Here is a 25,579-nt window from a genome sequence, read left to right on the forward strand (position 1 = left end):
ATTAACCATTTAAAATATTAGAATTTTTAAATATTAATATTTATTTAGAATTTAATCATAAATACTTTAAAATATTAATATTATAACTTAAATATTATTATGATTAAAATATTAATAATTTTAATTAATTTAAAATTTAAAATATTAATTTTATAATATATATAATTAAAAACTTAAACATTTTATTATAATATATGATTATCTATTTTTATTTTATTTTATTTTTCAATATTCATAATTTTTAATTTATTTAAAATATTAATAATTGATAATTTAAATATTAACATTTTGAAATATTAATATTTTCTTTATCCAACAAAAAGAAGGAACAGATATTTGCCATTAGGATGAATTAGGGGAAAGGATATCAATAGAGAGGCATAAGCTCTAGGAATTCCTAGTATTTTTATGATAATTCTTCTTCATCAACTAATAGCATTGTATTCCAACTGGTATCACTAAATTATTGAATTTACACAATTATTTAACACTCCCCTTCAAACCAGAGCACTATGGTAGATGCCACTTGAATTTGGAAATGAAGTCAAATTACTAAAATAACCCTCCTTTAACACACCACATGGCAACTAAATAGAAAGCCACATGCCAACACCTATACCTGAGAGTCTCATTTGGACTTCCTTATATACCTATACCTGAGAGTCTCGTTTGGAGTTCCTTATATATAGAATTATAAATAATAGTCATCATAAGAAAGAGATTTCATTGATTCCTCAAAAATGAAATGAAATTTAATGTCAGAAGGAAGGGGTCTCATGGATTCCTAAAAAAAGAAATGAAATTTAATGTTGATGTATTAACAAAAGGCGACTCGAGTCCAATTGCTTGTGGTGGGGTTTAAAGGAATTCATATACTTTAGTCTCTGAACAAATTATGTTGGACGGATACTTGAAAAGTTGAACCACTTCAAATTATGCAAAAATTGTCCGATCAATGATGAAAAAGAGAAAAATGTATCTTATGATTTGCGCAGGACTTGGCATTATGGTGGTTAGATTTCTTTTTAATTTAGGAAAGGTTCATAGCGATGCTATTAAGTGGATCTACAAAATTTGTAAAGGTTTAGTAATGCGCATTCTTAAAGGTTTTAAGAAAGGCTGTATCAAGACCCTCCGAGCCAAAAAAATAGATTCTTTTATTAATCACTCAAATTGGGTTCATCAATCATAAAAATTGGGTTGAAACAAAATATATATTTGATGTATTACGATTTATTATCGAGTATAAGATTATATCTGAACTCTCTAAACTATAAAAATATTTTTTTTTTTGTCAATCACACAAATTGCTTCAAACCACAAAAAATATTTTTATATTTTTTTTTATAAATCACACACGTGTGTATTATGGCAATCAAAATGCTAGAAAAAAGAAACAGTCATACAAAACACGTTCACAAATTTGTAAAACGAATAATGTTATTGAAAAAGATTCACACAAATAAAAATATTATTGATCTATGACCTAGGTGATTTGAGCTAGCGTCAACCAAGTCGGGATGAATTGTAAGTGAGGAGTGTAGCTTATTACTCACGTAAGAAAGAAAGCAGGCTGGAAAAGGTTATTTGCCAAGTAAGTAATAACTAACGCATAGCCGCCAGAACTGAAAAGTCAAACAGCAATTAATAAATCATGAACAAAACATTCTAGTAGTTTTTAACTAAAACAAGTAAACACAGAGGAGTGTCGAATGATATTTGCCTAATTAATGCAAATTAACCCATCAATCCTTACAAGGGGGGCGGCGGCACAGAGGACACTCTTGTTTTCTATACAGCCATTCCATAATGCAGTTGTTATGGTACATGTGACAGCACGGTAGAGCCAGATGGGAATCAACGAACAGACTCTCTAAGCAAATAGCACATCGTTCATCCTTGATGTCGTTCGAGAGCGATAGGCTATCCAACTGATCTGGAACCATGTCCATTTCCACCACCACATTAGCCACTGCGCACCCATCAAAATCTAACTTCATCAATTCACTAACCAACCTCCTGTCTATTTCCTTTTTGTGCCTTCTATAGCTGCCACGAATTTCGTTTTTTTCTAAAAGGCGGTTCATATGCTTGCCAGATGTACACGAGTGTAATTCCACTTGCTCCAAGGATGAGGCCACTAATTTTACCACGCTAGGCTCAGAATCTCCAGACGTTATCGAACCTAGATCTCTGATTTGTACTCTGAATACAAAGCTGGTCTTACAGCACTCTGGCTGCGGTGGCGGTGGGGGCGGTGATAGTGAGTGGTTGCAAGGAGAACAGTCGTCGTCATCGTCCGTTAGAATCCTCGAGTCAGGCATGCTGAAATTTTACCAAAAATCTCAAAACAGAATCTTACGCTACTTCTTGGCCTTAAATCAACGTTAGAGAATAAAGCTTAATAGTAACAGTTTGATCGTGAAACTTGTTGTTAAGCAGGACTATTTATATATGTAAAAAGTGGCATTAATTATAATCATATTGAGATTAGGATTACGAATTTTTTATTGAAAAGAAAAATATATTTAAATTAATCATGAGTATTTACCCATTCCAAATAGGAGAAAAATTTGTGTTTTTTCAAAATTACGTAGTGTAACTATTGGATTATAGATATATTTTCATGTGAATAGTTATGTTTTTTTAAAAAGTGACATGTTGAAAAAACACTTTTGGATTTAAAAGTATAATACAATTGAAAAATACTAAAGCTCAAGAGTTGGGATATCAAAAATTATCTTTTCATATTGTAGCTTAAAAATTATGATTTAAGGTATGACTTATTGTTCTTTTCATAAGGTGATTATTAAAACAATACCTTTATTTAAGAATTATATCTTGTAAAATGTAAAAGTATCTTTAAAGCAAAAAGATGTCTTGATAAAATGGTTATATAAAAGACACTTGCAAATATATATAAAGGACTTATTATCAGTCACTTTGACACACTAAAAACAAATAAGATAAGAATAGAAAATTAAGAGCAATAGAAGTGTTATATTCTGAAAATAAACACATATACTTGAGTTTCCATCACTTGGAATCCAAATTCTTTATAATTTACTTGCTGCAAGTAGTAGGTTCTAAGATTGAACTTCTCATCTTATATCTCGTTTAAGATATATTTAATGCTCATAAAGTAGAAAACCGAAAATAGACATTAGCTTCATTATATTTTTGTGGCTATTTGCATAATTCTCTTTTTGCACATCAAATAGTGAGGGCAAAATAAATCTTAAAAATAGAGACTTGTCTTAAAGTCAATTTTACGAATTGCTTAAATTCCATCTAAACCTCATATATATGCACCAACAAAAAAATCTTGAATATTGTATAACTGGTGATGGTTATTGATTAAAGGCTGAACATAAGTCTTCTATTTAACATAAAGTTAAAAACTTGTTTCAACCTTATATATTGCAAGGATACCTTTTTTTTTTGAGAATGAAGTATTTGTGAAATTACAAAATTACACAAATAGCATCTTGAGGGTTAACGTATGTTTTTTTAAAAAATTCACATAATCATATGTTTTAAAACTTATTAAATTATTAAACAATCTAACATATATATTGACTAAGTACTTGACGAATTTAACAAAAGTATCAAATTATAACTTTAATTAAGAAAACAATCTCATAATCAACTTTTAAATTTATCGCAGTAAATTAATTGAGGGATGAAATGCAAATTAAATTTAAAAAACGTCAATTAGAAAATATAAATGATAATATTAAAGTACTTTGATCCCATAAATAAAGCTGTGTTAGTGAAAAATCCAATCTGCATTCTATAACTATTAACTAATTTTTGCAAGTAGTATAGATTTTGAAAAAACCTATGATTCGATGGAGTGGTCTTTTTGGTGTCAAATTATAAAAAAAAAAAAGATTTGGAGAGAAGTGGATTCATTGGATAAAGGTATATATTTCGCCGACAAAGATATTGGTTTTGGTAAATGAGTTTTGTTTATGTGGTGAAAAAAACAGCGGTTGTGTTGATTGATTTACGTATTTATTTGTATTGGATTGTATGTCATGGTTCCTAAAACAAAAAACTACTTTTTTTTTTTCAATTTGAAGTTAAAGCATGCCTAGCAACAATGAACAGAATTCACCACATACGGCGAAGATTTATGTATCACATATTATTACATTCTCAAAAAAAAAAAACCACATTACTAAAATTGCTAATGAAATTTAAATAATGTAAATGCTGTAATTAAATAATAAATATAATTATGAGTGAAGTAGCACAGTTCCACATCTGCTAACACTCATATATGTATATATATATAATGGAGTACTTTTTATAAATGGGCCTGAGGCATAAGGCATTTTTAAGAATGATCCTCCTTATAATTTTATTTGTTTTTAGTCAAGAAAAAAATATTGGACAAAATTATCCTTAATGAAACCAACCCATTCGTTAAGCTCCGCGCCTCAACCCAAAACCTATTAACGGGTCAGATATGTTTAGGTTTACGTCTCAAACTGACTCATATTTTTTGAGCTTTCCTCACCAAACTATTCATCTCTAGAGTATTCCTTATCAAAAATAAAAACGTTTAAGCATTTTGAGCATTTTTGAGTAGTTTTTGATACACGAAGAAAATCTGTGAGCGTTTTGAGTATTTTTAAATATTTTAGAGTAATTTTTGATATATGAAGAAAAACTTTTGAACATTTTGAGTATTCATATTTGTTAATTATGTTGTTAAATAGAATATGGTGTATCATTTGAAATTGTTGATCTTGTTAAATGAAATTCAATAGTTTTTGTGATTTTTTAGAATTATGTGACTAATTTTTAGGTATTGCGTAACTGACTTTGAATATTACGTGACTAAATTTGGGCATTACGTGACTGATTTTTGATAAGGCATTGCGTGACTAGTTTATGATAAAACATTGCGTGACTAGTTTTTGATAAGGCATTGCGTGACTAGTTTTTGATAAGGTATTGCGTGACTAGTTGATAGGCATTGCATGACTTATTAGTAAGGCATTGTGTGACTAGTTAGTAAGGCATTGCGTGACTTAGGTATTGCTTAAAAATCAATCACGCAATATATAAAAACTAGTCACGTAATGTCTAAAACCAATTACGTAATGACTAAAAACTAGTCACACGGTGATTAAGTCACGCAATACCTAAAAATCAGTAAACTCAATTTTTTGGTTCTATGAATAAACCAATAAACTCAAGAACCTAAAACATATATATATATTTTTTACTAAGCCATGAAATTGTGCATTTGATAAAAGATAGGTTACAAAACTACATAACCCTAAAAGCAAGAGAAAATACATCCCTATCGGGAGGTCTTGCTCACTCCCCTTATACACAAACAAAATATACCCTCTTTACAAAATATTCTCTGAACAATATTAACTCAAAATCCCATAAAAAAAATCAAAATCCCTAGCAAACATGCTTAACAATCATCTCAATCCCAGACACAACAAAACTGTGAACCACCATAAAACTTATCAAATATGCTTTAGTTGTTCTTTCTCCCTGAGCAAAATCGCTGCCTGCAAAGAGCAAAATCAGGCAGCAAAATCACTGTTCATCACCCTTAAGAACCCCAAGATCCACCATCCAAAAAAATAAAATAAAATAAGAAAAAATTTGATGTCATATCTGCGAATTGGATGGCAAGATAGACATATTTGAGTACAGAGAGAAATCGAGATTTAATTTTAAAATTTTTATCTGGATGGCAAGAGAGAGAAAATTGAAACAATTTTAATATGTCTGAAATTGTTTAAAAGATATTATTGTCAAGTCATACTAAAAATTGATCAAAAATAATTAAAATTATAAAAAATAATATTTTTGAATTGAGCTTATAAGAAAGATTATTTATCACAATTTTCTCTATATAATGCCCTACTTATTTTCATGGATGTCGGTGTCTTACAAACTAAGCAACAATGACTGAACAGGCTCCTCCATTTTCCAGCCTCTCTCTTCTTTTGCTGTAATCATTGTGTTCAAGTGTTTTGTGATTTTTTATTGTCTCTAGTTTTTCTTCACACAATTTCTTTATAGTTGTTAGTGCTAGAAAAGAGTGCCTCAAAGGATCGTTAATTCTCTCTCCTTTTTTCATTTATAATGCTTTAATTTCCCCTATAAATATGTGTAAATGTTAATCATAGTCTAAAACCTGATAGCCAAGGAAACTGCAAATTAAAGTGTATAGTGCTTGTTCATGCACTCAAATATCGTCACAAAATGACTAACTGGAGGAAGAGCAAAACCTAAACAAGATAATAAAAGGCCGGTGCAAACTCATGCATAAGCAAGCCAAAGCAACAATGTAATAAGCAAACGTAAGACGCATCTGACCGGAATGCCATGCTAGATTTAAATTACCTCAGCTCATGCTTAAATAGGAAAAAACGTATCAAATCTTTGACTTGCTGGTAATTTCTCTTACAAGGTTCAAATATAAAGAGAAATTTGCCATATATATATATATATATATATATATATATATATATATTCAATTGATGCGTGTTCCCAACACCAGCAAATACCTATAACAAGAATGGTAGTTGAAATTAAAACCCCATGTATCTTTATATATATATATATATATATATTCAATTGATGCGTGTTCCCCATTGTTTTGGCATTGAACACGTGCAAATACTTAACTACACATGCTTATAAATAAAGGGTACAATATTTTACATAAGGTTGTATACTCTTTTTCTTTCTTTTTCGGGCGATTCATATCATGGAAAAATTTTTAAAAATTAATAAGTTCAATAACAATCATTTATCATCAAATAATGAGTACATGGAGGGCGATGTAAGTTCGCTCCGCCGAGGAAATAATGAGTACCCATTTATCATCAAAGCATAAAGTAGGTGCGAAAAACAGGAAATGGATCGAAAGCGACAGTTTAATAATCGTAAGAGTAAAAGAATGCATTATTGTGCACTGAGACCGAAGAGCAGCGAGTCTGGTGACTGGCAGTTTCCATCACCAACCTGAGCTTGACCTATAAAATGTAGCAAAACGCATTTGCTTTCATTAGACTGTAGTACCTTCTCTCACTTCTCTTTCTCTCCTTGGTTTGATCTTTTTTGGCATCTCTAGGCATGGCTGAAGCTCAACAAGTACAACTCCACGTGATGGGTAAGTGCTGACCTTTCTAGATTATGTACTTTGAAAGATTATCTAAGAAGCATGACAACAATGTTTGTTTTGTATTCAAAACTAGCTCGGTATATTGCTGCAAAAGGAATTTTTTATTTCTGGGAACGGATCCGTACTGAAGCTAACCTAATTATTAATCATTTAAGAAGAGCAAGCTTTTATCTGTCTGCCATGATAGCAAATTAATTAGGCTTAAACTCTCTGCTTCAGCTAACGTAATATTAATGACACCGAATGACTGTACAATAATGCGTGTCTGCTTTCTGGAAAATCTTTTAGCTACCAAGCATTAAACAGCACATCACTGTCAACTAGAACTAAGTAGAACCATTTAATTAATTATAAGCATGCATGGCCAGAAGCTAAAGGATCAAATTCAACCAGAGCGATCAGCCACAGAACAGAATCCCGACCTCGGAATTACATGATCAGCTGGCTCCGGATAGCCCTATACACAATCTTTGTCCTCTGTGGCCAAACATCAGCCACGCTGCTGACAAGGCTCTACTATGAGAAAGGTGGAAGTAGCCAATGGATGGGAACACTTGTTATGATTGTTGGTTTCCCTGTTCTTTTGCCTTACTACTACTGCATTTCACAACCCAAAGTTACCACGCCAAACAACGCCAACACAAAACCACCATCACTCCCAATGCTCGTATTTGTCTATGTATCTATTGGACTACTAGCGGCAGGAAATTCCTTTCTGTACTCGGTTGGTTTTCGGTACCTTCCTCATTTCAGCATCCCAGTTGGCCTTTAATGCTTTCTTCTCTTACATCTTTAAATCACAAAAATTCAATCCTTTCATCATCAATTCTCTAGTTCTTCTCACCATTTCGTCCGTCCTTCTGGTAGCAAACGGTAACTCTGAAAAGCCTGCTGGAGTCTCTAATGGAGAGTATGCAGCTGGGTTCTTATGCACCATTTTTGGAGCTGCAACGTACTGCTTTTTGCTTGCTTAACAACAGCTGACCTTTCGAAAGGTTCTAAAGAGGCAGACATTTAGAGTTGTCATGGATCTTATAATCTACCAATCACTTGTTGCATCCATTGCTACATTGATAGCATTCTTCGCAACGGGAGACTGGAAAGGTTTAAAGAGAGAAATGGAGGGGTATGAACTGGGAAAGATTTCCTATGTGATGATTCTGCTTTGGACTGCTATTGCTTGGCAGATTTTCGGTGTTGGTTCTGTAGCATTGATCTTTAATGTGTCTGCTCTCTTTTGCAATGTCATTTCTGCACTGGGATTGCGGATTACTCCAATAATGGCCATGTTCGTTTTCCGTGGTGTAAAGGGGATTTCAATGGTGTTGGCTATTTGGGGCTTCATTTCTTATCTCTATCAGCACTACCTTGACAATTGTAGAATGAATGCTGAAAATAAAATTGGCAGTACTGAAGCTTCCGAGGCTTGACGCGACGCATGTCATTCAGGGCTAGCTTCTCTCTCTAAGGAAAGACCAGTGTCCGTCCATATAATCTTCTACTTGCTATACATGTGAAAACGGGTTGTAGCTAATTCGTATAGCAAGGAAATAATGAGCTAGCATAATATCTTATCATATTTTGCTTTGCTATTGTGTGATCGAGGAAGCCTTCATGGTTAGAAAGCTGTAATGTGTTATCAGATTATGTGGGATACGCTATGAAATTGCAATAATGGTTTCCAAGCAATAAAGAAAGCTATAACATGTTTCAGACAACCTAATTTTTGGGATATATATAGTGATTGTCGTGGTATGAATTGGCTATATTGGGACTTTCCATAATCTCCATGCGTTTTCCTGTAGTGATGTGTGAGGACAAGAAACAAGAGTCAGCCAAATCTTTTTTAACAAATTAGTGCACATCTTAATCAATCATCTATTTAAATAGTATTTGGTAAGAAGAAACCGGCATTTTTCTCATAAAATATAGAGCAATATACGTAGAAAAAGTGGTGCAATTATATATTCTTAGAAAAAAAAAAAAGGATTCAATCTCCCGCACCCACACAATAGAAGTCAAATCAGAATATTAAATTAGGCGGGTTTTTTTTCTTTTGAAAAGTATTAAATTAGGTGGGTTAAAACGCTTTAGACGTTGCATTTTATATACCACTCAATTTAATCCTGCTAATTTATATGACCTAGTACTATTTAAAGAAGCCGACGACTTGTGAGAAATTCCTAGTGGTTGCTAGCCTATTCAATCCTGTAATCATCTACCAGACATTTTTATCAGCTACTGTTACGCTGCAATATTAACGTCCATTAGAAGACAAATATAATGCAAATCTAAACAGATGTTGAGGGCAGTGTGAGCTAGACTTGTAGCTAACCATGGGGTTATTAGCTTATCTTGTAAGAGAAGGATAACAAATCCGTGACGGATTTGTGGACTCCGCACACCACCTCCTCGTACTCACTGAAAAAGGAAATATCCTGCCAAAGCGATCCCACAAGACTGTTCCAGAGGCATGTGGGTTGTGGATTGGTGGGCTCCAGTCCCACATGGTTGCCTGCTATATGGCATTGGTTCTTTATCGCTCCAATGTCCGTTTTTGGCCTTTTCAGGGGCCGTGCTCTGCCCGCTGTATTACTCAAGACTTTTAAATCTATAATTCGTTCAACTTGGAAAGATCGCAGGGCTTGAAACATTGAAACAATCTGACCTAACTTTCAATATAAAACAGCAAAGGTCATTCGGGCTTACTTAATTAAAGGTTACGCTTTTTTCTTTTTAGCCTAGGGCAAAAATGATTCTGGTAGGGGTAGAAACTAGAGAACCCATGCCCGCTGAGAAGCATAGATGAAAAAAACCCATGCAGTCACAGAAAGAGTGTGGGGGCAAAAGCCTAATTGTGAAACATAGAGATAACTGTGAGTAAATATAAATGATTACAATACCGTTGGCTAAAGAGTGTAACTGAGACATAAGACATGAAACAAGAGAGATCAAATTAAAGGGCAAATTTTCACTATAAGACAGGAGGGGGATAACAGGAAAATAATGAGGAAGAACGAGTGAAGTACAAGTCCACTATCCGAAATTAGCACACTGTGTTCCTAAGTTAACATAACCAGATAATAAATAAGTAGAATACAACCTCGTGGCACAGGGCAGTAGCCAGTCAAGGTCTCTTCAGACCCATCAATGATGATACATATAATTATTCAACCGCAAGAATGCCTTTGATTGGCCACTTTCAAACTCACTACAAGACCCTGAAAAACCCGGAGGTGACAAGATTAGTAGCTGTTTTGCCATAACTGTTGGGTCTGCTTTGATGGCTGGCCTTGAGTCCCACTCAGGGATCCATCCCTAGGGTTTTGCTGCTGATGGTCCATTGATACTCCCGTTTGTGAATGATAGAAATTTGGGTATCCAAGAGCCCCAAAATGCTGTGAAGGCTGTTGCCCTTGTCGAAATCCACCAGCCTGCTGATTCTGCCCCTGGAAGCTGTAATATGTGCTTGCAGGAACAGCAGACATTGTTCTTGACCCAGGGCCGTGAATCCACATTGCTGAATTCTCATTCTTACCACAGAAACAAAGAAAAGAAAAGGCCCACTTTAGTATCAAAGCCGCAGAAAAGAATAAGAAATAATTTCATATATACTGTAGAAGTACAATTTTTATGAACTAGTACACGAAATCATGAACCCTTGGGAGTAAAGGGAGAAAAAGGAAGGGCAGACTTTTCATTATTACTCCAACACCATTCCATAAGAATGAATGCAAATTATTCAAACGCTATTATTCCATAGTAATGAATGCAAATTATTCAATTCAAATGAGATCTCTCAATGCTTGGTACACAATTACCTGTTGAAGTGACATCAAATGATTGCTGTCCTTGTATTGAGAACTCAGAACATCATCATAGCCAATAGTTGTGCCGGTAGGTGCAGTAGGTGGATTCAGAGGAAGTCCTCCAGGAATGCTGGTAGAACTCCCAAACCCATAGGCAGATGCAACAGCAGCAGACTGAGGCAAGCTGCTAACAGAAACACTATTTTTGTATTGGGGGAGCACTGCTGCCAGGGACTGAGGGTAGGTACTATTACCAGCAAATGCTTGCTGGAAAGCTGATGGCATATATGTGTAACTCTGAGGTAAGAAAGGATAACCAATCATGTTGGCAAAATGTCCCAATGGAAGCGTAGGTTGGGAAAAAGGGTGCATGGGCAGATGCTGGGGAAGAGCAGGTCCCGTGGCAACACTGGCACCAGGTAGGGTCTGTGGAGTAGGCTGTGCTGCAGAAATACTACCTGCTCTTAGAGCCTGCTTAAGTACAAGAAGTTAATCAGGAAAAGGAACGATTAGATCTTAACAATTATAGAATTTTTTAAATTAGGTTTCCAAAGTGGCCTTCTCTTTATCATTTTTCCCCTTTTCACCAACCTCCCATCCCCAACTTTCTATTTGTTTTTGGTTGGTTGAGTGTTTTGCTCCTCTTCTGAAACTGACATGACCATATAACAAAAACAGACAAAGGTAGTAAAATGTATATCTGGTAGAACCAGTGGCATAATTAAGGACGACAAAAAGTGATGGGCTGATGGCCAAGAAATGGTCAAGGGTCACAGTTCTATATTCAGGGAAGGACAATGCAAAAAAAACTAATGTTTGAGGATGTTTTCATTTCACCATAGAGTATGAGTTTTTACAACCAAAACTCAATTCAGTCAAATATAGGCATGACTGCACATACTTAATGACACTAAAGTTTCAGTCAAAATGACACTACAATAGCTCTAATATGTTGTGAAAGTTTCCATCTTAGTTCAGTAAAATCTTGAAATAACACTAATATAAGGTATTTTGTCCAGCTATACCCAGCACCTAGAAACAGAGTGAGTCAATTGGAATTAGTAGGTCTGCCAATATTGATTTGCTCCATCAATGGAGTTGGAGTGATCTACTCAGATGCCAATTAACCAAAATGCTGAATAAAATAACAAAAGTAGCTTAAAATTGCAAGGATATAGGACATTTATTTATACTTATCTTCATCCCAACTCTTAGCTGTCTCTTATTTCTCTCTTTTTAAACAAACCAAAATCAAACGTGCACAGTAACTTCTCCCGAGTTTTCTCCCTCTTTCTTTTTTCCCTCCATTTAATTCATAATTATACAGTCATGCATGTGAAATTGCACAGGCTATTCTATAAGTTTTTTTAAGTTTTTTTAGAGAAAAAATGAAAAGAGTAATAATTTTTTTCTCTCTTGGCCCTTACATTGTTAAAAGATGGTCACCATTTGACTAGAAATGCAAAAAGTGTAACAAACATCAAGAAATTCATAAGTTAGAGCAAAGGGCACCTCTGGCATAGAGATGGTTGGACCACTAATGGAAGAGGCTGTATTGCTGTATTTTGTTGGCATGGACTGAGTCACAGGGAAGGGCGAGTATGGAAGATCAGGCTCCCTGGCGGTCTGAACAGTTGAGGTCAATAAAGTGCTTGGTAATGAATTTGTATATGCTTGCTGTAATGAAAACCATTATCATGAGAAGAGACATTCAAGAAAAGTAACAATGTGTTTCTAAGAACATAGTCGGTTAATTGAAAATTACTTCACATAATGTCAAATATCCTTTTTTCAGTACAACAGGGTTAAAACTTTTGTTGAAAATGAAACCTAGATCAACAAGATGCGGCCATCGACCAGATATTTTTACAAAACAGCATCTTTCTAATCCAACTCTAAAACTTATAGTTTGAATTTCGAATAATAAATTTTATGCATTAACAGTTAAGTCACATTACCATTACACTTGAGAAAGGAGTGAGACTTTGCATTTGAGAGCTTGTCTGTGGATGCGTGAAAGCAGGATTTAACTGTTGAGAGTTTTCATAGCTATAACCAGCCGCAGATGAAGGAAATGTATATTGGCTCACTTGAGCAGCTTCAGAAGCATCCTGTTTCAAAACCTCTGGTCGAGAATCTTCAGGAGCCTCATAATTCCCAGTGCTGACATTACTTCTATTTATTATATTTCCCTCTGTGTTATTTCTGAGATGTTCATCCCCGTAATACTCAGGATTTCTGCAAGAAAAAATTTTTACCACAATTTTAAAAGACAAAAAGGTAAACAAGGCAAATTAAAATCTTAAGAAGAGAATACCTATTGTCCGAGTGCCCAATAGATGAGGCATCTGTTGCTTCAGGAGCCTCGTCCAAATTATTCTTTAAAGACCTTGATGCAAAAGGCGCAGAAAATGTAGAACCAATGCCAGATCCAAAACTTCCAAAACTCAAATGTGAGCAGTCAGGGGTGTGGAGTTGCAGGTGATTTGGAATTATTACAGAAGGATTATCCTCTTCAGGTGGTGGCTCTCGATCATCATTATGTAAATTAAGTTGCTGCAAATTCACAGCAACTGATGAAGCACCATCTTCAGCTGAAGAAAGAATAAAATAAGACAGAAAAAATGTTAAGTCCACAAAATTTTCCTAGCAGAAAGCAATGAGCAAAGGAAACATTAAATGATTAAACATTAACTTCAAATCAAGGAAAGGACTATATAGTAGAAAAGAAAAATAACTAAGTCATATTGTTTAGTGAATCACAGCATGAACAGGTGCAGCTTTAACTTTGGAGCAAAAAACCTCAAAAAAGAGGGAGCCAAGGAAGGTAAAAGCTTTTGATAGACCTCCCCTACCTGACTCACGCCCCTCTACTCCCTATTGTTTTCCTCCCATCCCATTGTATATAGTGCTCCGGCTCACAAATGCAGTCAGTATAAAAAGAGGAAACTCTAAAATGTTTCAGAAGCTAGGGACACATGATATTTTTATTGGGGGAAGAGACGAGAAAAGCTTCACTCAACAACGCTAAAAAATAAATATCCACATTGCAAGTCAATCAGAAATGGGTGCTTATCAAAAGAAATTGCAAAATTGCAATCAGATCATGCCTTCATCATACTTCATAAAGAGTGATACATTCATTTAAAGCACAACACTGACTTTCATCAAGAATTGCAAAAAGTGAAAAATTGTAGAGATTTAGAGCACTACGCTAACCTTCATCATGCTCAAAAGCATGTCTTTGAGGCTGATAGGAATTCATATCCTTATATAAGTTATTATCAAAAAGAGATGAACCTCCAGAATCATCCTCTTGTATATTTCTACTTGAAATGGAAGGAGATCCAACATGGTTTGCATTGAGAGTTTCAAGAGGACCATCATCCACTGCCGGAGCTTCCTCTAACTGGGACTTTATGTGTTGATTAGTTCTATCCAAAGGCAAGTTAGATGCATTTGCATACAGTCCAGAGTCTGCAGGAGCCTCTAAGACAGAGGTCACACTGGCAGCAGATGGGTTCTCAATGGGAGGCCATTCATCACTTGGAGGAACATGCTGGTTTGTGGTGACATCAGGCTCATAAGTAACATCTGACACCTTCGAAGCATGATCCTGTGGTGAATGTAGATTGGGATGTGATGCTGCCAAAGGAGGTACCACAAGATGCCGATTATTAACACTTTGATGAGGTGGGTTTGGCATGGCAGAAGCCTTGTTTTGTGGCCTGCCCTTCTTCACAATATCAGCCATTGATACTTGACCTGGAACCCCCAGCCAAGCAGATTGATATCCAGAAGACTGTGACGATAAAGAAATCCCATCGCCTAAGCCTACTGTAGACATTTTATGTTCTGTGGCCACAGCTTCACTGCAACACCAGCAGAACTTACATGAGAAAAATGTAGGCAACACATGAAACACATATCAAAATTACAATGTTTAAGAAACAAACAAATACAACTTTATACCATCCCAAGATAAAGAAGAAGAGAATAAAACTCAGCCAGCTAATAAGTTCTAAAACTACTTTCCCATGAAAAAGAAACACATATTTATTAAAAAAATCAAGTTTCACATGCGTTTGGATGACTCAAGTCCAAAATCCAGGTACCATCGTTTGTGAGCATTTGGACCATTAGGGTCCCATCTGTTCTCGCTAAACTAGCCATCTTTGATAATGAGCAATTCAAACACATAAACTCAGTGAGGCTAAATAGATATCATTATTCTAATAGAATCCAATCACATGCCGGACCCTCTTCTGGTCGTTATAACTCACAGCTGCTTTTCAGCTCCTTAACTGGACTAGACAGAGAGAAACTATCACTTTTGAGATTTTAACAGGAATTACCTGTGGGATGGAGGTCGTCGATTCAGGTTATTTCCTGGCATACCAGACGCTGAAGATGAAGAGCCTGCATAAGCATGAGTTCCATTTTCTCTCTTTTGTGCAGCTTTACCATGCGAAGGGCCAGACTCTAACCAAACAAAAGAATACTTAATGGATAAGAAATCATAAAAAATAGTTGCAAAACAATTTTTAACTCAAGTATAAACTGAAATCTTGTCCAAAGTTGCATCAGAGCATGTTCATAGTCATACCATAAGCACTGTAATGGGTTGAGCCACCACGTCCAATATATCGGTCTGGACCACTCCTACCACCACGATTCCCAAGGTTGTTGGCACCACGAGATCTGGAATCTACCGTATCCTTGCTCTGGAGAAAAAGGAGAGAAAAACAAGTCAAAAAAGATAACAAGAAGCAACATAACCACCAAAGAATGAGTTCATAATCAGTGGATAGTGAATCAGATTATACACCCATTTGAAATGCTGAAAGTAACTGACAATCTGACATGATGGATGACCTATATAACTACAACTATGCCCAGTATTATTTAACTAATGTAACTATAAGAGGAAAACAAAAACAGTACGGTTATTAATGAAAAAACTGCAATCACAAAAGCAACCATTTGACGTAATTTCCACCAGCACGCACCTCTTTTTTCTTGTCTCGTTTGCTCTTCACCTCGTGAAAAGGATCTACACATTTCACAGAAATCTTATTAGAAATGAAATAGAATACAATTGGAAGCGCCAAACTTCAGCAGCCCTACTGTTATGAAACAAAGCAACATATATTTTCCCAACCAATTAAGAGAACAGAAGTCAGGGTTTTATTAAGACTAAAGCATTATCTTTACCAAATATACAAGTCTTTTGGCTTCCACATGTAAGTTTCAATGGAGAAAACATAACAATCACCGCATGGAACGCACAAATAAATTTTTCCAGCTTGTCGCAGTAAATGGTTAACAACATTATTGCTGGGAACAAACTGTAACTATTGCACTTCGAGTAAAGAAATGTTCATGGATACATTCATTAATAGTGAGAGAGGGGCTGCTTTAATTTAAAACAAAAAATATGAGTGCAAGAACAACTAAACAACATATAACACCTCCATCTAATAAAACCTTGGAAATAAATAGACATTAACAGTTAAGCAGATTTTATCTTTTCCTTACTCAAACGCCGAAGCTCGGAAACCCTGAAGTTACCCTTTTGCATAATGAAAACATTTTTTCTAAAACACAGGAAATAAAACCATAAAACTGATGATAAAAAAGTGGAGTATCGTAAAATAAAAATAGAAAGAAAAAAAAGAGGCGGGGGACCTTGAGAGAGAAGGCGATTGACGGCCTCGTTAGGGTCCATGTTACACTCTTTAAGCATAACATAGATCTCGGGTTCAGGGCAGTTTACAATCTCCTTCAAGCTCAGCACCATCTTCCGAGACCCAGCCGGAATCCCTGAAATTCCACTATTACCCTTCCCTATCTCATTATTTCCACCTCCTCCTCCTCCTCCTCCTTTCCCGCTCATCCTCTCTCCGGGTACCCTCTCGAACCAGACTCGCTTCCCTCTCTGTCAGATCTGAGAAGAAACGGCGTCGTTTTAGGTTTTTAGCTTTTCTTCTTTCTCCCGGTGTGTTTCGCTTCTCTCGGCGAAAATAATACGAAGCGCAGCAAGCAGCAGCAGCAAGAAGAGAAGAAGAATAATATCTTTGAACCAACACTTTAAAAGAAGGCTCTTATTGTCACCGAAAACCCTCTTCTCTTTTCTCTCTTCACTGGGGGTTGTGGCCTCATGACGGCGTGTGTGTCTCAACCTTTTTTTTTTATTACATGCCATTTATTTTTTTTCTAATTTTTCTCTTTCTTTTTTTTTTGTTTAAAAAATACTAAATAAAATAAAATAAAATCTTTATAAGGATTGACTTATCCTAGGTTTTCTTGATGATCATCAATTCTGTGCGATAATTATTCATAAACTTATCACTTATATTCGCATGTGTTGTTATTTTGTGAACGTTTAATTTAAATTGAAGGAAATAAAACCAAGGCTAAAAAAGAGGCGGGGGGCACGAGAGGCTATATCGCATGGAGTGCAAGTACATGGAACATACCTCACGCGTTGGCAGAAAAACTAGAAAGCTGATGACTTTGTTTTTATTGCTACTTAGTGCTAAATCAAGGAAAAGATGGCATTGCTAAGGGGGGGCATGATAAGTTATGATGAGGCAGTGGCGCTTATTCAAACAAAACTTTGTCCCCTTTCTTCGGGGGACATTTTAGGGATTATCAAAGGTTACTGGTACAAAAAACTAATCAAACTCAGTGGCGGAGACGCGCTATTAAAGAGAGTCTAGTCTTTATTTCTCTGGTAAGAAAATGATTAGAGGATTTGTGCTTATCTACATGAATATAAATTAAAATAAATATATTTTTTTAATTATGTGGCTCACTGTGCCTGTCATCGCTTTAAATAACTCACGTAACTCGAAGAGTCCCAGCTGCTGAAGTGGATGACCTAACCAACCTCTCCACTTTACTTACAAATATCATGGGCTGGCCCAGTCTTTTGGGATTCTCCTACTGCTTGTCCTACCCCCGATTTCGCGCAGCCCAATTTTCATGAATGCTGCTCAGTTTGAGGCCCGACACTAAATATTAATTTTTTTTTTAATTATTAAAGCTCAAGTTTTAGTACTTCAAATTTGATTGTCGGATTGAATTTTGGAGTTAAGCGAAAAAAGAGATTCCATGTACGTGGAAGAGGAAGTCTTTACTACGGTATACATTGCTAATGATATGAATCCATATTCGTTTAAGTTTTAGTTTAAATTTTTTGTATGCATGTATATGATAGCTTAAAAATATATATCTATAATCTATATAAAAGTAGGATATTTCAATTTTAAATAAATATTCATCCAATTCATTATATAAAAGTATGATAATTGATTGGGTCAATTGATTGACATTTATCATTCTTAATTAAATTAATTTTTTTACACTTTATGTCAAAACTACATTGTTTTTTACATTTAAAGGGTTTTTTTTTCTTTTTTACTTTTATTTATTTTAGTAAAAAATATTTGAAAATAATAATTTTTAATTTTTAATACTTATAAGATAGATTCATTTCATATTTATTAATTATAATTTAATATTTTTTTTATCTATATTCTCTTATTCTGCATCAATCTGAATCTATAGTATATAGACATCTTTTTTGTATATAAATTTTTAAATTCTAATAAGTATCCGTCCAATTTATTGAACAAAATAAAAAAATAAAAAAAGCCTCATCATTTTTCAATATACATGGCACATAGTTATCATTGAATAAATAAATCAATTAACTATTTTGTAGAGGTGGAGGTGAGAGGGCATATAATTAAAAAACAATTAACTATTTACTCAGTTAACAGTTATATGTAATTGTAAGGGAAAAGTATATAAACTACAAGGAGATCTAATTATCACATTAGGAACTTTTTATCATCTTGCAAGTAGACAAAGCATTACTAAGCCTAAGATTTTAAGGCCAACAACAATGGGTTTAGCATGTTGCGGGTGTTTTGAAGTCAAAACATATAATATTATAAATTACTGATTATTTTGTATTGATAGGATATTTACATTACATTGTTGCCTTATATTTTACAACTGTTTATTTTAATCTGTTAATAGTATAAGTTATATACTTTATCGTATATATAAAAGTAGAATGTTTTTAAATTGATTTAAATTATTTTTAAAATTTTAATTAATTTTTTTATTTTTATTATATTTAATAAAATTTTTATATATTTTACTTTTTATCAAATAAACTTTTATAATTTATAAATAAATAATTATTATTAATTAAAATTTTATTTATCATTTTATATTTATGTAACATTATATAATCATATCACTATTTAATATTTACTATGCATGTTAAAATGTCATATACGTGTGATAACTCAGTGTATCAATTCCGTTTTTAAATCTCATTGCCTAAATAAAGTAAATTAAGGACGCAGTAGCAATCCAAACTGAAAATGGATTTCACCCGTTAAATTCCCGCGTGCGTGCATGCAAGAGGTAAAGTAACCGTCTATAAATAGTAACCCCATCTCTTGACTAACTAACCAAAGAAAGAAGATGAGAATCTTACTCTGCAACTCCAACTCTCCACCTTCGCTCACTCTACTCTCTCCAACACCACTTCAAAAGCCTCCACCGTTTCTGCCGAACGCCGCCGTTTGGGCCAAGAAAACCCTAATTACTGCTCTAACCGGAGCTCTCTCCTTAACTCTCCTAGTCTCCTCCCCTGCTCCTTCATTTTCTCGAGATTCAACGTCTTTCCAACCTACTCAACCACCTCAATTTTCAAATCCGCTACCTGATCGTTGCACCGAAGAAGAACAACAACAAGAACAAGAAGAAGATAAGGTTGAGCTCAAACCTGAATTCGTCACCAATGAAGAAATCGTTCAAGAAGCTTGGCAGATCGTTAATGACAGCTTTCTTGACACCCGTCGCCATCGCTGGTCTCCTCAATCCTGGCTGGTAATTTTTATTTTTGCTAATACTAGTTTCTTCTTTGTTTAGTTTTTTTTTTTTAATGGTTTGCCCTTTGCAGCAAAAGAGGGAGGATATTTTGGGGACTTCGATTCAAACGAGGTCCAAGGCTCACGAGTTAATCAAAAGAATGCTGGCGAGTTTAGGCGATCCTTACACGCGATTCCTCTCACCAGCCGAGGTAGTTCTTCGCTCAAATACAGCTTGTCATATTGAAATTCTGTTGTTAATTTTTTTTATAAGCTGAAAGTGTATCAAATATAAATTAATACTCTCTCTTTTTATGAAGATTTGTGATATTTATTTACTAAGGGGCTCTTTAGTTTTTTTGTTACATGGCATTGTGTCAATTTTTGTCACTATTGAAAGTTCTCGAAGATGGCGAGGTATGACATGACTGGTATTGGAATAAACATTAGGGAAGTTTCAGATGACATTGGAGGTGTAAAGCTGAAGGTACAAGGACTTATATTGGATGGCCCTGCTCATACTGCTGGAGTAAAACAGGTAGTGTAGACCCAAAAAAGTAGTATTCCGATGCTTGCATCGTTCAATGCTTCTGTTGGTGCTAAAAGCTGTTGGTTTTATTTTAATTATCAATGTATTGCTCTAAGTTTTGCCACACGGACGGAGCTGGTTAATTAGTGTTATTCTCTATCAACTGCTCTGTCTAGTCATTTATCTTCAGAAAAAATGACTTCTGATATATTGCTTAGTTAGATTTGGGGCTACTTTCCCGCTTTTCTTATATCATAGCACTGTTTCTAGGCATGTAATCTGCATAGCTGAGGCAAAATTATGCTTGTTAAATTGTAATCTTGAATTAAAATGGGAGAAATGGTATCCACTGAAAATTAAGTATACAAATAAGAAACCCAACATAAAGAAATTGAGAGAGATTGCAGAAGGACAAGAATGTTAGGGAGAGTGAAAAGTGGAGGCCTCCCTTCCTTGTTTATTTAATAGGATAAATAATGCTCTCCTCTGCAGCTTGAATTGGAAGATTCTACATGCGAGGGTTAATTTGATGTCTCTCTGTAGATCTGTATGGTTGATATGTTTCATAAGGTAATAATAATAATTTCTTTTGATAAGGGGGATGAAGTTTTAGCTGTTAATGGAGAGAATGTCAGAGGGAAATCGGCCTTTGAAGTATCATCTTTGTTGCAAGGTCCTAACGAAACCTTTGTGACTATTAAGGTTGTGATCTAAACTAGCCCTATGAATATAGCATTTCATTATTTACCTTTTCGCATGTTCCTTTTTGACCCAATGATCCACTCTCTATTTTAGGTCAGGCATGGCAATTGTGGACCTACTGAATCTCTACAAGTTCAAAGACAACTTGTTGCTCGAACACCAGTTTTCTATCGGTTGGAACAAGTTAGTAATGGCCCCACTTCTGCTGGGTATATGAGGCTAAAGGAGTTCAATGCCTTGGCTAGAAAAGATTTATTCATTGGTAAATCTTTTTCTTATTTTGGTGGAAGTCAATTTTTAATAGATGATTGTTGTTTCTGGTAAACATATTTGTGATGTATAACTTTATATATTATAGTCTTTGAAAATTAGTGCAAAATAGAAGTGCGAGCTTTGACTGTTCATCCCCTGCCTCTTCTTCTCCCTCACACACACATACTGCTTCCAGAAAACAAGATATATCAATAACATAAAGCAAATTGATGGGTTGGCTTTTTTAGATATAGGAAATTGATTGTTTTGAGCACAACAAGGGGAATACTAGCCTTTATGAGAAGGTGCTTGTTCTGTTTTTTACAATTCGTTGAGGCATAAGCTACCAAAGCATGTTACATGCAGTAGATTTCTTTCTATGTTCATATTTATCCAGTATTTGATTATTTCAGAGTTTCATTTGCCATATTATTGATATCTTTTGGCTTAGCTTGAAGCTGTGATGCTAACACTAGTGCAACTAACAATGCTCACCATTGGTTCTCTTTCTCTTATTTATGGATATAGTCGATGAATAGAAATAATTTTTGCTGCAGCAATGAAGCGACTTCAAGATATGGGTGCTTCATTTTTCATTCTGGATCTTAGGGACAATCTTGGAGGACTAGTAGAGGTTTGTTTGATAAGCTTGCCTTACTAGTTAAGTTAACTTCAATCTGACATTCAGGTTTGGTGATAATCATAATCCTTTTTGTTTTTGCTCATGTCAGGCAGGAATTGAAATTGCCAAGCTCTTTCTAGAGGAAGGAGAGACAGTATGTCATTTCTTCACAAATTTAAACTTCCAAGGACATTACTTTTCCTTTTTTAAAAAAAAAAAATTTGCATGCTATGAGATTTTCAGCCCTTTTTTTATCTGTCTTTTGGCCCTCTGAAAGTAGTTTGCTTATGCAGTTACTCCTCTTCTACAAGAAAAAATTGCTTGATGCATATGTTTCAGTTCCATGACTAACTAGTTTTCCTGGTGTTTTCTCTTGCTGATACAAATGAGCAGATCATTTACACTGTTGGGAGGGATCCCCAGTATCAGAAGACTATTGTTGCTGATACTGCCCCGATGGTGACAGCACCTGTAATTGTATGCACTTTTCCGTTATTATGACATCTATGCTCTAGTTTATTTTTGTAAACATAGAAATTTATGTCATTTGCACTGGATTCTGGAGAACTCTATTCATTCATTTGTCAGTGTCAATTTTTCTCAAGTAGTTGTCTAAGGAACTATGACTCGGATGGGTGACAGTCTTTTGGGTAGAGTTGAATTTCCATGGCTTCTTTGACCAAAAAGAAAAAAGAAAGAATTTGGAGGGCTTCACTAAAACAAATAACAGTACAAGTATAAATACATGGATTCTGTTTTGTGCAAATATACAGGTGCATATAAAAATTAGTTAAGTTTTTGATTTGTCATTCGAGTGCAAATAAGTTCGCTCATAATCAGCTTCCATGCAGGTTTTGGTGAATAACAAAACTGCTAGTGCAAGTGAAATTGTGAGTAGACCAGTTAACCCCTTATCTGTGATTGCTTTTGTCATTCACAATTGCAGTGTTCTAAATTGTCATTCTGACTTCAGGTTGCTTCTGCACTTCATGATAACTGTAGAGCTGTTCTTGTTGGAGAGAGGACTTTTGGCAAGGTTTGGAGTTTAGCTCATTTGCTTAACTCAAGCTCTCCCTTTACAGTTATCTTACTTTTCTTTACCACTTGTCTAGTATCATTATCAACTTCCCCTCTCCTTCCATCAAATTGCAATGAATTTAAGACGTCTATCTGTTTGGTGTCTTTGACTCTTTGTTTATGGGACGATGATCAGAAATTTTATTGTTGGAAATTGAAATAAGTTCTTTTAATTAACTGGAAGGTTCCATTTAAAATTTTTCATGGATTGAGTTTAAGTCTTTTACTGTTATGTTTATTGGACTAATGGTAATGGATATTGCGTTGACAACATGTCTTGAAACATGCACTCTGGATCAGGGTCTGATCATCGTCCAAAAATACTAGAATCTGATATTACCCGCTTTTGCCTGTTACAGGGTCTGATTCAATCTGTCTTTGAACTTCGTGATGGATCTGGGGTAGTTGTCACTGTAGGAAAGTATGTGACACCAAATCACTTGGACATAAATGGCAATGGAATCGAACCTGATTATAGAAACTTCCCAGGTAAGTGCTTCTTTACTGTTTGATTGGGGGGGAATTCTACAGCTTAGAGAGTTCCGTCATGAAAGGATTTAGAAGATCCGTGTTTCTTCTGTCCACTTAGTTGTAACTTTAAGATGGTATCTATGCCCGAGGTTCCTGATTTGATTCCTGTATTTAATTAAAAAATTCTACCTTTAACTGTTTACACCTGTAGAATTTGTAAAAATATGGCTAATACCAACCCAAGGGCCACATTAAATTTCCTAAAACTGTGTCAATGAATTGAAGTGGACATTATTCGATCTGATTAGCCCTCCATACGCAGCTTGGAACGATGTTGCACAGCATCTTTTGCAATGCAATTTGCTTCGGCAGGGTTAAAACCAGGTTTGCCCAGTCTTTCTGTTGCAGTTTCAACTTTTTTCTACTTCTACGCATTTTTTCCTGGTTCAATCTTATTAATACGTTATATATATTTGGCATGAAACCTGCAGTTTATATTTTGAAACTTTTGGCAATTCAAGTGGAGGAATGATTTGATTTGCTTGCCCAAGAGTTGCATTTCATGGAGCTGACACACAAAAGCTGACTTAAGAGCATTTGCTTACACAAGCCTTGGCATGTGTCCTGCACGTCAGAGTCCGGTTTACGTTTCAGAGTTTCAGTGGATCTGATCCTACATAACATTACACCAATCAAAGAAAAACATATTGCATTGACATTGGAAAGTTCGAAATGAACCAGCTCTAAGACCAAAGAAATCCCAACCATATGGAAGAATTTAGCGCATAACAACCAGGACGTAAAAGAAGCAATGATTTACGGTGCGAAAGTTTGCTGTAAATTTCGTTCATATATATCTCAGTTATGGATACAAGACTGAAGCTTTTTAGTGGTATTCAAGTAAATCCGAAATTCTTTGCCAAAGAGATTCAAGCTTGTCTTATTCTTTCATCAACTCTCTTCCCACATTCTCCATGTCTTAAATTTTGTTTGACGGAGAGAGATGAGATGTAGGCATTACACTACTGCAGAGCATTATATTTAGCCAGGAACTTGATTTTCGTAGCTCACTGTTTCAGTGAGCTTCTGTTTTTGACTTGGTTATCGCCACATTTAACGAGTTGATACTGTTCTTCCGTTATTTACCACTTCCATGAATGCAATTAACTGTTTAGAAAGCGTGTAAAAGGTGCACTTGGAAAAGGGTCTTGAATTTCTCTCAAGCAGGAAGCCTGGAACACAAGAGAAAAGGAGTCTTGGCCATGGCCAAAGGACATAAACTGTCGTATTTCACTCTAAAAACCTTAAAACAAATTCAAACTGTTACATGAATTAAGCAAATCAGACTGACTGCGATCTTATAAAGTTGTAAAAGTGTGCCCGACGTTGAAGTTAGGGCCAAGGATGACTTACAGTATTCCCTCGACATTGTTCTTTTTTCACTGCTGGGTTACAGTTCGATGGAAACCTAAGCTCCTTGATCTTTCAACTAGTTCGAGTTGGGTTGCGATGTATTACAATCCGAATCAAACACAGCTCTAAATTAAAGTATACACAGCCGTAAATAATAAGCCATAAACTTTGCTAGTCTCTAGATTTTGTTCTATTCTCTTAGCACTTTTTGTAGCAAAAAATTACTGCTACTGTTTTAAAAAGTTACTCCATGTTTTTAAACAATATTTGATTGTATCGATCCATCAAGAGGTTGGCATACGTGGTAGTATCTCGTGCAATGGATAGTTATTTAATAATATAATTTTACGAAATTTGTTTTTATAAAATAATTTATTACTCAATTGGAGCAATATTATTGGGGCACAACTTTTATATTAAGCATTGATTTTCAGGTGTGTTTTTTAAGTCTCCTTTATTTATTTATATTGATATTTTACTTTGTACAGTGAAAAACAAAGACAAAACCTAAATGAGGCCAAAAAAGAGGCTAAACCTGCTTAAGGAGGCAGTTCTTCCCTTGGCTTACAGGCAAACTGTAATGAAGCTGAAGTTAGATCTCTGTCTCTAGCTATTCTATTATAGTAATTAAGGCAGCAAAAT

General features: G+C 34.9%; 2 protein-coding genes and 1 pseudogene across 3 annotated transcripts; 2 read left to right on the forward strand and 1 right to left on the reverse strand.

Annotated features, from left to right (window-relative positions):
- Nucleotides 1-7,119: 7,119 nt before the first annotated feature.
- Nucleotides 7,120-8,768, forward strand: LOC18596561 (purine permease 21 pseudogene; annotated as a pseudogene).
- A 1,337-nt stretch (nucleotides 8,769-10,105) lies between these two features.
- LOC18596562 (Serine/Threonine-kinase, putative (DUF1296)) lies at nucleotides 10,106-17,154 on the reverse strand. Its single transcript, XM_007025114.3, has 10 exons — nucleotides 16,666-17,154; nucleotides 15,987-16,030; nucleotides 15,584-15,701; nucleotides 15,333-15,459; nucleotides 14,197-14,849; nucleotides 13,295-13,571; nucleotides 12,936-13,215; nucleotides 12,490-12,654; nucleotides 10,990-11,448; nucleotides 10,106-10,701 (listed from the first exon to the last, which is right to left on the reverse strand). Exons 1-10 carry the CDS (start codon nucleotides 16,871-16,873, stop codon nucleotides 10,414-10,416), a joined length of 2,619 nt encoding a protein of 872 aa, XP_007025176.3. The 5' UTR covers nucleotides 16,874-17,154; the 3' UTR covers nucleotides 10,106-10,413.
- A 2,300-nt stretch (nucleotides 17,155-19,454) lies between these two features.
- On the forward strand, nucleotides 19,455-24,448 carry LOC18596563 (Peptidase S41 family protein). 2 transcript variants are annotated; one of them, XM_018123925.2, is made up of 13 exons: nucleotides 19,455-19,890; nucleotides 19,964-20,083; nucleotides 20,272-20,409; nucleotides 20,998-21,102; nucleotides 21,196-21,364; nucleotides 21,912-21,988; nucleotides 22,086-22,130; nucleotides 22,370-22,453; nucleotides 22,828-22,866; nucleotides 22,950-23,057; nucleotides 23,413-23,542; nucleotides 23,847-23,908; nucleotides 24,016-24,448. In XM_018123925.2, the coding sequence occupies exons 1-12, from the start codon at nucleotides 19,483-19,485 to the stop codon at nucleotides 23,900-23,902; spliced, it is 1,479 nt and encodes a 492-aa protein (XP_017979414.1). In that variant the 5' UTR covers nucleotides 19,455-19,482; the 3' UTR covers nucleotides 23,903-23,908; nucleotides 24,016-24,448. The 2 variants fall into 2 exon arrangements, with proteins under 2 accessions (XP_017979414.1, XP_017979415.1); XM_018123926.2 differs by having other exon boundaries at nucleotides 19,456-19,890; nucleotides 22,950-23,012.
- The last annotated feature ends 1,131 nt before the right edge of the window (nucleotides 24,449-25,579 follow it).

The sequence above is a fragment of the Theobroma cacao genome, chromosome 6 (assembly GCF_053813885.1).
Source record: "Theobroma cacao isolate CCN51 chromosome 6, ASM5381388v1, whole genome shotgun sequence".
Classification (NCBI taxonomy): Eukaryota; Viridiplantae; Streptophyta; class Magnoliopsida; order Malvales; family Malvaceae; genus Theobroma; species Theobroma cacao.

Excerpts from the sequence above, each read along its gene's own strand:
- LOC18596562 (XM_007025114.3), bottom strand. The coding sequence starts at position 16,873 with ATGAGCGGGAAAGGAGGAGGAGGAGGAGGAGGTGGAAATAATGAGATA. Across the intron at positions 13,572-14,196 it reads TGCTTTTGAGCATGATGAAG|CTGAAGATGGTGCTTCATCA; the intron begins GTTAGCGTAGTG and ends TTCTTTCTTCAG. Across the intron at positions 12,655-12,935 it reads CTCCTTTCTCAAGTGTAATG|CAAGCATATACAAATTCATT; the intron begins GTAATGTGACTT and ends TTTTCATTACAG.
- LOC18596563 (XM_018123925.2), top strand. The coding sequence starts at position 19,483 with ATGAGAATCTTACTCTGCAACTCCAACTCTCCACCTTCGCTCACTCTA. Across the intron at positions 20,410-20,997 it reads ATACTGCTGGAGTAAAACAG|GGGGATGAAGTTTTAGCTGT; the intron begins GTAGTGTAGACC and ends TCTTTTGATAAG. Across the intron at positions 23,543-23,846 it reads TGATTATAGAAACTTCCCAG|CTTGGAACGATGTTGCACAG; the intron begins GTAAGTGCTTCT and ends CTCCATACGCAG.